General features: G+C 40.7%; 1 protein-coding gene across 1 annotated transcript in view; it reads right to left on the bottom strand.

The window, feature by feature from the left end:
- Positions 1-12319, bottom strand: part of Stacl (SH3 and cysteine-rich domain-containing protein) — a gene marked incomplete at its 5' end in the record, with an annotated part of 68556 nt that overhangs the window by 16443 nt on the left and 39794 nt on the right. Inside the window, 2 exon segments of the mRNA XM_086970120.1 lie at positions 7215-7495; positions 9403-9412. Of these exon segments, the coding sequence (XP_086826246.1) occupies positions 7215-7495; positions 9403-9412 (291 nt within the window).

Below are 12319 nucleotides of genomic sequence, written 5' to 3'. Positions count from 1 at the left end.
TGCAGCTTTTCCAAAAGCGTGTTCAGCATTTGATTAAGACAGATTCGAATATAGCATGATATGCATGAAGACGTCCCTAAAAGATAACACAAAACTAAGGGCCTATCCTAAGCGCTTTATGAAGCTGTAGGTGAACCTAGAAATTTTAGGCTTTAAAGGTGTTGTGTGTTCGGAAGAGCGCGGATACATTGTGTGATTATATTCTATTTTTTTTGTAAAATTATGAATCATATTGAAGGTATGTGGAATGGATCTTTATGCAACGCATAGTGCGCTGAGAATGTTACATCCAGCACGTAACAGTCGGCGCTATCTACGTGTAATAAACGCGCAATCGTAGTAAGCAGTCGCGGTACTGTTATAAGTGAGTTCAGGGATGAGTGGCGGGACGAGCCCAGACAAACACTTAAGACACACCTATTCATTTACAAGACACGATGGTGGCACACGCATTAACGTGAAGCAGTGTTTGTGCAAAACTCTATCGATTCAGTGCAGTACGATGTACTCTAAGTAGGTATTACAGAATAGCAAATGAAGAGCTACAGAGATTCAGATATAGAGCATACGAAGACACAAAGACGAATCTATTAACGCAAAGAGATCGAGGGGAGAGACTAGAGCGACCAAAGTGACGTGACGGACACTTCGAGTAAAGGAAATTGAATGAAGCGAATGAGATATAAAGTGGATAAGTTAAAAACCTTAATGGCTAGTTGAGTATATTTACTATGTAGAAAAACGAGAAGGAACAAAGACAAACATATACAGAAACAGAGGTAAATTTGTGTAGAAGAGATAGAAGAGAGGAAAAACAAACATATACCGAAACAGAGCTAAAATGTGTAGAAGAGGTAGAAGACAGAAGAAACAAACATATAATATACGTTACATGAAGAAATACTGGAAAGACCATAATGCAGTACAGACGAGTAGTTAAAATGCTGCCTGAACGGAACAAGAATGAAGACTCAACGAAGAGCAATTGTAGAGACAGAGAAAGCAGCAATCGTTGTCTAGTACCTGAGACAATTTGGCGTCGTCGGTCGGCGAGGGCTATTGGAGAAGGAACAGACGTTGTTGTTCGCGGCCGCATCGCGCGTAAGCATCATCACGGGGAACAAAAAACAAAAAATATTAACTAACGATAATAACGCCAGTGAAAAAAGGTACGCTTATTTTTCCTTTCGTTTTTTTCGATTTGATGATAGCAAAAAGGTCAAAATGTCGGTTGCCATTTTACCGATTTCGTCCGCAGAAAAAATCTTTTTTTCAGATTCGAACTTAAGAAACAACAACTGCAAAATATCTTGTTGTCTAACTCAAAAAGTGATAAATGCACACATTATCCTAACTTAAAAGACTCGTGCATAGACTTGTTTTTTAATGGTCTCATAGTAATCAACTTTATTATGTTGCCCGAAGTTATTTAGAAGGTCGAAAACTTGGAAACTGCTACACCATATATAGTGTAATAAGAAATATATATTTTAATATATGTAAGATGTGCACCCCTTTATTGTCGGCCCATAAAAGCTTGCATTGTGGGAGCTTTTTATATACTTGTGCTTGGCGTTAGGGTACCTAATTTTGCTATTGATGGCTTATCTGAGAGAATCTATGGTAATTTACGCTATGTCATCTATTGCCCTCTTCGAAAGATGGAAGCATGGAGGTTGCACGATAAATATAAAGCATAAATATATCAACGATTCGAGGCATCTAGCGCCATTAGACATATCCTTCCTGGATAGTGCCTTGGAAGGCTATATGCTCTTGATATTCATTGCGAATAGAAGCATCAGCATATGCCCAGATCTTTTGATATTGCCACCAAAATCATTTTCTGTCTTCTTCGACATTTCCTCGTTCAGCCCCTTTCTGGTAAAGGGCACAAATTGACTAATGTTATACCCATAACGACGTCGTGCTCCACGTGGGATTTCTGCTGGTAACTAGTTCTGCTAATTGTACTTAGAATACAATACACGTATTCTCATTTGTCCTAGGTTTAATTCATAAGAAAATACTTTTCTTGCTTTTCTTCCTCATTCTAGTCGTTTCGTTACAATCTAGAACACGTGCTCGAAGGAGTTTCATGCGAGCCTAAAGGGAGACCAATTGGCCATGCTTTATTTTGCTCAAACTCGTTCTTCCATAGAAAACTCTGAAGTGAAGTCATCTTAACCGTGGCCTTTAATTCCCCAGTTTCCGTTTCTGAGATGACCCAATAACGATCCGTCGTTTTGTTCGGCCTTCGTGAAGGCCTTCGTGCTTAGCGTTTTTACTTATCTTAACGCTTTTATTTTCGAGAAAAAAAAATACCTAATCACAGAGCTTTAATCTTCGACTAGTAAACGATACAATTTTCAACTTCTGAACTCACTATTCTAACGTAATAATAATCCAACTTAATCTGAGTAATAACCAGTTTATAGCCATATGTATAACTAAGACTATCTGCCAGTAAAGCGTTGTTTAAACGCAATTAATATTTTTCAATATTCAGAAAGGCCAACAGTAAATATATGAATGTGTATATAGTAGGAAAAATAGTCCCTGTAAACGACAAAAAATATTCTCTATCGTCGATGCTGACAAACATTTTTATCTACTTAAAATCAGTAGCCGAAACGCCGTCTATTAATATAGTCGACTCAGCAAGGATATTTTGTGTCGAACAACCTTTACAGTTACATGGTCGTTCCTTCAAAAATCCAGCGCTGTTTTACAGCTAAAAAGTCTGCGATAGTCTCCATAAATTTATATAGGGGTGATATGGAGCTATATATGTGTATCGGAGGCCTTATATTCATATCTACATTGACGACAATATAGTATAAATAGAAAGAAAAATAGAGGAGTATATATATATTATACACTTGTAAAAAGGTTGACTATTATGCGAAGCGTATCACACTGTGCCAGAAGATAGTGAATCCTGTTGCTAAACATCATGAGCCACTTCCAGCCAGCCACCCTGCCCTTTCGCCTCCAATTTCCTCTTTTTTTACAACTACACTATTGGCCCACATCGATATTCGCGCATATCTTTACGATATAGCAGGACTAGAGACGTTGTCTAGTTCTCTTACCAAATAAATAAATACTATATAGACATGGCCGCGCCGGAAGTGGTGATGGGGGGGGGGGGGGTAAAGCTTCTACAACTTCGCAAAATCTTACCAAACTTGTTGCAAAAAATCGAATCTATTTTATGAGAATAAGTGTGCCATGCTTTCAAGTTTCTTCTTTCGGTCTGTCAGTCACAGTGATCCTCTTTTCTGCCTATTAATTGTTTTACGCAGTCATAGGCTTATTCACATACAAAGCGTTGCTTGGTGGTCATCCCCCAAGGCCTCTCTACAAAGACCATTTTCTAGGGAGGGCAATAATCCCTTCCATTTTAAACGTTCTGTCCTGGGCTGGTGGTTTCCTTGATCATCCGTTCTCGAAAAATGACATTCATCCGTTCAAAGATGTCATAGGTATATTTCCGTACCTATAGGTACGTAGATATACAAGCATATAGTTATAAAAGCGAGTAATAAAGGTGATCCAATGGATGCGGCGCCTCTAAATACTCTCGACACATATTCAATTTGTCGGCGGCAATAATTCGCAGAGGTGAAGCACTACTAGAGGAGACTAATTGAAACGTGTTCGAAAAAAGTATGGATAAATAGTCCTAATACGTAATTAGTACGTAAGCGTTGATTGTTGATCAGAATATTGCCGATGCGTCGAATCAAATGTGCACTGAAAAACCTGGGTAGTTTCGGTAGCGGTAGAGAACCTTAGAGGGCCAAAGATAGTTGAAGAGAAAATTGTCTGCAGTGCCTAAGAAAAATGTGAACAAGACAGGTTGAAGGAATTTCGACAAGGTTCAATCAAGCAGGTTAATTGGTGACGGCGAGGTGGATAAGGCCAAAAATATGACAGGTTGACTTGGACCTGAAGCGTAAAATATTTAGAAAGAGCTCTGAGGATCTAAAGGGGTGTCGACGGCGAGCTATAACCGTCTATCTTGCAAAACCGAACCGCTTGCGTAATGAGGACTTGACAAGTGCTGCATAACTTAAATTAGGAGACGCTTTTTGTGGCGAAAACTTACAGAAACAGATCATACAAGCAAGAAAGAATTCTTTTATGGCACACAATCAGAAGAAATTATCATTTCTCCTGACCGTGTGCCATAAATTAATAAGTAAATAAAATTATTAAATCAATTAAACTATTCGACAACTAAGTCGTATAAGAAGAACAACTACAAGATCCAAGTGAGTGCGAAAATATCCCAGTTCGTAGCCTTTTCCCAGAGACGTCTCCTTCGAGACCGACCTAGAACTGAAATCGGTGTAACACAACATTGCCGGTTGAATGCTAAATACAGATAAAATATACGAAAACTAGGGTGTAGTAAGGATACCCGCGTTCGATTTGATCAGTAGAGCTACGAAGATGGAGATTACTTCGCCAGTATGCCGTACTGCTGACACAGTTTGAATATGAAGAGAGAGAAGCCCAAAATTAGCCAAGCGCTAAAGCGGATTAAAGTGAAGCCGGTCGTCTTTCCGAATTCTGATTTATCAAAGAATGCGCATCAGTACTGAGACTCCAGAATAGATAAAGCGTTTCTTCTCTCCAAAAGGGATCACGTCATCTTCTGAAATATACATAGATTGACCCTGATATCGCTCTAGTCTATAAAGTACGCGATTTTACGCGGAGAAGATATGCTGTTTATTGGATTGTCGACTTGCCTGCCTTTTACACGTGGCTCCCTACACTTCGATGTATTTTTAATTAGCCCGAAAAAAAGGAAGCTCCGATGAGCGTCACTAGCACGGCACCACGATGAAACCTATTGCCAACTGAAATGATACTTTTCTTAATTAGCGTATTAGTAGGTGCAGAGTGTGTGCTCTCTTGTTTAGTGGTCGAACTCCGCGAAGATTCAATTAAATGTATCTCGGTTGTGCGTTAGCTGCGAGTTGAAATCGATTGGCGCCTTCCATACGTGAGCTGCCGTGTCACTCGATGTATCGGTACCGAAGCACGCTTCAACAAGTGCCAATAGGTAAAAGCTGAGTCAAAAAATTGCTGGTCCGACGAACTACAGGTAGTTAGAGGCCAACGAGGCGACAGAGACAGAGAGAAAGAAAGAGAGTGCAGCTGAGAGAAAACCGGCTAACTAGGCTGAGATAGTGTAGCACTAATAGAACGATGGCTCGTTCGAGCTAGCGGGGTTAGCGGGTCGTTAGGCGTGCCTGTAGATAATTTCTGAAAGATCATCCGGAACAAGAAGCAGAGGCTCGTGGTGTCTTCCTACTTGTCGCGATTAGTGCGATTGAAATGGCTTCTTGGGGACGTACAGCCTAAATTTTGCGTTCTGAATCTACCGTCAACCAGCGATCAGACAACTGCTCGATTACCTTCTTATCCCTCTGAATTCTTTAGTTCCCTCTCTTTTTCTCTAAACACCGCTATAGGATGCCATTATGAAGGCGACGTCGCGCTTATGGAAGAAGGACTGTACAGACTAAGATATAAACGACAACAAAGTTGCCGGGCTTGACGACAACAATAATATTCAAATAATAAGACAAATATTGCGTTTTTTAAAATGTTCATGGCTGGAGAGTGAGGTTCGATCACGAAGACGTTCACCCACACACAAAAGCACTAAGTTAGCAAACAGAAGAAGGGGAAGAGAGGAGAGAGGAAATACAGCATGTGAAGATCGTAACGAACAGTTTAATCGTTGTCGTCTAGAAGAGAATCTCCAAACTGGTTGTATATTGGCCCCAAAAGTTTTTGCGTATTGTTTGTTGAATGTAAGCTCTTCACTAACAATGAAGATACACGTCAATATCTCACAATGAAAACACGACGACAAGCATAATGTAAGAAAATGCATTATCTATCACATATATATATATATATATATATAGCTTATTTAATTCGACTAATGTGTAGCACGTATTTACTCAATGATGGTACTGTACAGGAGCTTCCGGAGATACTTATGTCTGCACGTGTGCGCTAATCTTTATTTTGTAACTGCTAGAAAAGGAAACCCTTCTCGGCGAACTAATATCCGCGTAAGAAGAGCAGTAGCTGTATGCCTATTCACCGTTTCTATTGTATGAGTAGAAGCGTTGAATGTAAGTAATATGGAAACACTTAAAGCCCATCTAAATATATCGGGCGTTTTTGTGGTCTGCACATAGTATTTGCTTGTTATTCAGTCGCACAGGGCACGAAACCGACGCGGTAACGGCGCTCAAGCCAAGACATTTAAAGCAATATCGATGTTACAATGAAGCTAGATAGTATTCGTTAATGTGCTATGTGTGTTCTTGTCCACGTGTGATAGCGCCCCTTCGAACTCGGATCAGCCAAATTTTTTATTTTAGCTCTTGAGAAGTAAATATATATTTTAAGGTGACGGCTGATGCGCGATTTTGAGCGGGCGTAAGTTGGACTTCGGGCCATGTCTATCATGATCTATGATGGATATGGCCCGACTCGCTGAAGATCGTTTAGCATGTCAGGAAAATGGCACTACATAGTCATTAATCAATGTACATCTTGCACGCATAAACTTTGTTTATGAGAAACTTTTAGCGGACCTTTTAAACCTTATACACCATAGGCATATGAAAACAAATTCAAAGTTGTTAGTATTCGTTCCTCTAACTCATACTGGATAGACTCATATCGCCGAGGCAAATTCAGACATACATACATAACAATACGACAAATCTGGTCTATTTATGTGCGTTATATAAGATGATCACCGTATAACGTGCATTTTTTTCTCTCAGGACTATAGCTTAGCTCCTTTTAGCAAGTTTTTGGTCATCCTGTAGACATACTATTCGACTTCCATCGTAAAACCTGACCTTTATGTACGCATAACACAGGAAACCCACTCCCCCAAAACGTACTTTTTAGATATTCTCTATAAAATTCACCAGAGTGGCCACTTCGACCGAGTCAAGCAATGACATACAGCGACAGGCAGCGTAAAGACACCTCTTTCGTGATACCCGCTTCGATGGCACTACTGACTCTTTCTTACGTTAGCAGCCACGCCGTGAAAGATTAGCTAAAAAATTGAATTAATATAAAAACGGCTTACTGAATATATGTTATCTTTGTGCTCCTTGCTACTTTTTGCTAAATCCATGTTTTGCCTTGCATTTTACCAGTTGTGTTGTTAGACCACTGACCTGAAGAGGAGGAGTGGTGCGGCGCATGTGGTGACACGGTAAGCATATGCGACGAAGAGGATGTGGAAGAGGCGTTCGAACGTGGCCGGCGTGTTTGTAAGTTGTCGGATCGCTGACCCGATGGCAACAGGCCAAGATTCGAACCGGAGCTCATGGCGTTGCCCTCTTTGAGTCTGCTGCTGCCAGCACCGCTGCTGCCGACCTCTGCCGCCTGCTTAAGCAATTGGTAGATGGGGTCAACGCTAAGCCCCCCGCCCCTGCCTACGCCTCTTATCGCACCCCCCGTGGGGCCGAAGCCCCCGAAGGCACCCGTTACTATGCTTCCAATACCAGGTCCACATTCTCCGTTGCTCATCGCCAGCTCTACAATTACATATGCAGTAGCGATAACAAAATGAGAGTATTTGGTAATGTACGTAGCAAGTGATATGGTATTATTCATTTCGATTCGCCCGTACATATATATATGACATGTGTTTACAGGAAGAGCGGAAAATTGAAGATGGGCTTAGAGTTAGTAAGCCTTAACTTTATAGTTCGGAAAAAATAGTCTTTCTATTCGGAGAAAGATGGAGTGCCAATTGAGAAAGAGACACACTCGGCTATGAACTTGCCTTTTGTTTATTTGATTCTTCTTTAAGAATAGACTCACTCGCCCTAAGCCTCATTTTACCCTTATTCTTATGTGCATGTACATATGAGTTATGAACGAAGTAGGCCATTCATCGGGTACTGACTAACTGGTAGGCCGCAGGGCTTTATAAACTTATTACCAACCAAAAGTAGGATATTTATTGTTTATGTAATGCACATTTTGTTTCGTTACCGCCACGCAGCAATCAGAAATCCAGTACTCGCCCCTCACACCTATTGTGACTTCGTTCGTTTGAACCAATAGTTGAATAATCTCGTAAATAATTTTATCAGCTTTGCGTTATGCGTAGCTATATGTTCGGTAATTATGTTGTCTTCATTTTTTCCGGCAGAACCCAAAACCTTTACCAGTTCCGTCACTGCGAAGGTAATTCCCTGCGGCCGAGTCCGTCCCTTTGAGCTCTGCTCGCACCCTCAACGACCCCCAAACATTGCTCCTAGCATCGCTCTGGTACAAGCATTCGCAGCGCCTGAATAGCGCACAGGTACCTACCTATCTGACTACTTTCCTGGTCCTGCTTTGCCTTCGCAGTATTTTCAACAAGCCTTGGCTCGTAATAATCATCGCAGAATTAACTTGCACGTTGCTAGTTGCGATTCACGATTATGAAGCTTGCATTTGCGGTTTAAACAGTTCGTCGGCGAGCTAGTCTACTTAGCAGCAGCCCCATCGCTGAGAAGTTAGACCGGTGTTTGGGTGCTAATTTTCCCGGCGGACTTATTATTCACGCCGTTTAGTACCCGAGCAATTACTGATATTTAAATATCCACGTACTAAAGATGAGTGCCCACTGTCTTGGAAATGGCTTTAATGATGACTGTGATTTTTGTGGATCGACTTGACAAAGGAACACAACGACGTATCTTAAAAGAATATAACTTACGCCAATAAATATACATAACTTTTTCCATAGACATAAACGCAAAAACATAGTTATATAAATAGTAGAAATAGTATTTTGTTATACATTTTCACAATGGCCGAAGCTCGAGAAGCTTCTTAGCATAGGACCTGCTTGATCTTTCAAGTTCTACATAGGAAGTACAAAATGTTATTACGGAAAGAAGATCAATGTTGTACACTTCCTACTATGAGACGAGATATCGGTTCTGTCATATGGTTTACATGCTTGACATTTCAAACGTCCTGAGATGAATATGCCGTCATAAAAGCTATCGGTTAACTTCATCTTGGTGGAACAACTACCAGCGAGGGATGAATTAAGGATAGCACAGCGGTGTCACAGAGTGATGGAAAAACTGTAAGCAGAAAATCGTTATGGAACAACACGTAGAGCTATAATAGGTAAATAATAAGATAATTGCGGCCCAAACGTAGCATGGCAATGTTGGGTAACGTCTGATATAAATGCGTAGTTTAGTTCTTTGTTCATTTAGCACTTTCAAGTATTATGCCTCCATGAATAAGTCCTTTGAATCACCTATAGGTGCAGCATCAAGATTTTGCCTCCATTAGGAGTCTAATCAGAGGAGATCTTGCTCAACCCACGCGGGAGTTTCTCTAACAAATATGAAATGGCATGGCACCATACTAAATATCTATAATTTATTTTCCCCTATTTATTATTATCCCTTTATTCTTTATTTTGATGATTACTGATATCTGGGCGATAACTTTTGCCACGCTGAAATCTGCAACGATATGGCAACGTGTCTGTTAATTACGTATACGTGCCATGTTATCACCGAATAGACGTATTGTACAGTGTTATCAACGTGTGGCAATAAGGATGGCTTTTTATTTGGGAAGTACGGTCGTTGACGCGTCCCATAAGGTCATGTGCAGTATTGAGGTCCTATGCCCATTCGAGGACAAATATTGGAGTCCACACTATTGCCTTATTCCATATATCGGTTCATATAGTATTGATACATAAATAGTACACAATTTGTGTAAATAACGAACGTTGTGATATTACCGCAGGATTCTATAAGCAGAAGCCAGCAAAAAAAAATTTGCTCAGCTAGTTCCAGCTTGTTTTAGGTTACGAGAGTCATTGTCTACATTAAATGATTAAAGGCTTATCTCTATAATGAGCTTTTTTTTTCTTTCCACTAGACTCATAGGTCGCAGGTCGAATAGGCTCTGCTCGATTGAGCAAAAGGCAAATGAACAAATCCGACATTGCAAGACCTTAACATACGCAACGACGTTCCCTAGCTTCCTCATATTAACAGGTACAATTTGGATAACGATGAAGCATTAACAGGAATATGCTACGTCGAAACCATCTGCTGATGTTTGCTACGCGAACTTATTTGTAGCCTGTATCAGTTCATCTGATGCCAGTTGTTTATGAAGCAAGTGTCTCGTACATTTCCAAAGAGTACCAGTATCGTTGGGCTACATGCTGATGCAAACATTTGTACTTATCAATTTTCTAATAGTCGTACATTCAGCAGGTGCTACTATTCACGCAACAGCTGGCGATCCTCACGCTATACCGATATCATACGGGAGACTCGCAGTAAATTTAACCCAGTTGAATTAATTATATGCATTAAAAAAAATCATTTCATCTCAACAGCAGGAATATTTACCCCTCTCGGCCCAGTGTTACGTTAAAGTGAACAGGGCTTGTCAGCCCCTCAACTTTGCCCTATAAGCAAGTAAAAGGAAAACTAGGTTTATCCCTTGAAACGTTCATTCTCTTCGCTAGCATTATGCGACACTGATGGAAAAAAACTGTTGCCCTAATGTATGTGTAACACTCCAATACGACACTAGCTAGCCCGGACGTGGAGCTTGGTCTCAATGGGACTGACAAGCCGTCAGAACAAAGGGAGATCGCAACAACGTATATTGAACTCGTGTAGATGTTGCCTTTCATTTTCACGGGGCTAGGTTGGCAGGCAATGGTACGAGCCTGAAATTCCACTAGTCGGCCATTCTAACTATATGTTTCATCCCTTACTTGAAGACCAATCATGTAAGTGAATTAAGGTAAGAGAACATCAATGAGAAGCATATATGCGTACATACTATAAAAATACAAATTTATTTTTATTATTTTCAACTATCATAATTAATAATAAACGAAAACGATAGTAGTCACACACAGTTTGTGGAAAGATTCTACGCGGATGATAGCTGAATAAGTGAATGAATACATTCAGATAGCTTTTTTGCTCGAGTTGAATCTTCCCGCCATAGCTACGGTCGCTTCAGATGTGTGCCTACGCATCCACTTGAAAATACTGAAACGTAAATAAATGAGTAAACAAGTGGTGCATTTTATAGATGTATACGTTTGCGTACTGAATGCTACTCGAGTTATTGCGGTCCTATGTGTCACACTCTACCGCAATTCATCGCACGCATGAATCATACGCTTAAATACACAAGGACATTAAGCCTTATTGAAGCTTATTTTTTCAGTAAGTGTTTATACGAGAGCGGGTTTGTTGCTAACAGATGACCTGGTGTCGCATATAGTAGGAAAGCCTTCCGACAATGCATCGAGAATTCGGATTATTATCCAGTGATAGATAGAGTTCGTGGAGTATACGCCGGACAACGGGACCTGTGTATCGTTGGGTTAGCAAGAGGATACGTTAATATTGGAAAATTATTCTTTGCTGTCCATCTTAGCGTAGTGATGCTGAACCTGATGTCCCTATCATATCTTCTGCTCGTTACCTTGGCGCCTTCCGTATAAGGCCACACGAGTTTTTGCCAAGGCCGACCAGACAAACCCTATTGTCTCTACTTCCTCTCGCTTCTGATTAAAGTCAACCAACAGCTATAGTCAACAGTCAAGAATCCTACTGATATTCCCATCCGGTTCCGGTCTTCATCCCTTCTCTGCTACGTTGTACGCTCTGCAAACTTGTTCGCTCGGCAAATGTTACGTCCGCATTGGCTACCAATAGTACCACACCTAGTGGCAGTTGCAAAAAAAAGCAGGGCAAGTCAAACTGGATATGTGTCAGATTAATGCCATTTATGTACTACCCTAGTCCCCCTTTTTCTGAATGCTCTTCTATGCCGTTTTTGTGTATCTATGGCCCGGTGACGTCCAATGGACGATGGCGTGTCGTAAGCAGCTACGGTGGCCTGTGGTGTGACAGGATCAATAGCAGCAGTTTTCTCGCACGATGGTATTTGTCCGGTTGAACTATGGAGAATTATTGATCGGCCTTTTTTTCGCTTAGGGTTTAGTTCTTGTCTCCGTGATAGTTCCGTGGTAAAATGCCTAACGGCGGCGCTGGACGTGAAACTCGAAACATTCAGACTTAGGTTTTTAGCAAAAACCGGTACTGGTTAAGCTATATGTAATAGATAAATATCATAACAAATGTCTAGTGAATAAATACAGCAGATCTGCCTAATGCATAAATGTTTTGTTCAAGCCCGGAAAAGATATGCGTTGCGAGCGTTAGCGTACTATACAATATAAATTAAG

The sequence above is a fragment of the Varroa jacobsoni genome, unplaced genomic scaffold (assembly GCF_002532875.2).
Source record: "Varroa jacobsoni isolate VJ856 unplaced genomic scaffold, vjacob_1.0 scaffold_875, whole genome shotgun sequence".
Lineage (NCBI taxonomy): Eukaryota > Metazoa > Arthropoda > Arachnida > Mesostigmata > Varroidae > Varroa > Varroa jacobsoni.
Note: the sequence above shows the minus strand (reverse complement) of the source record. Positions and strands in the feature narration are given on the sequence as shown.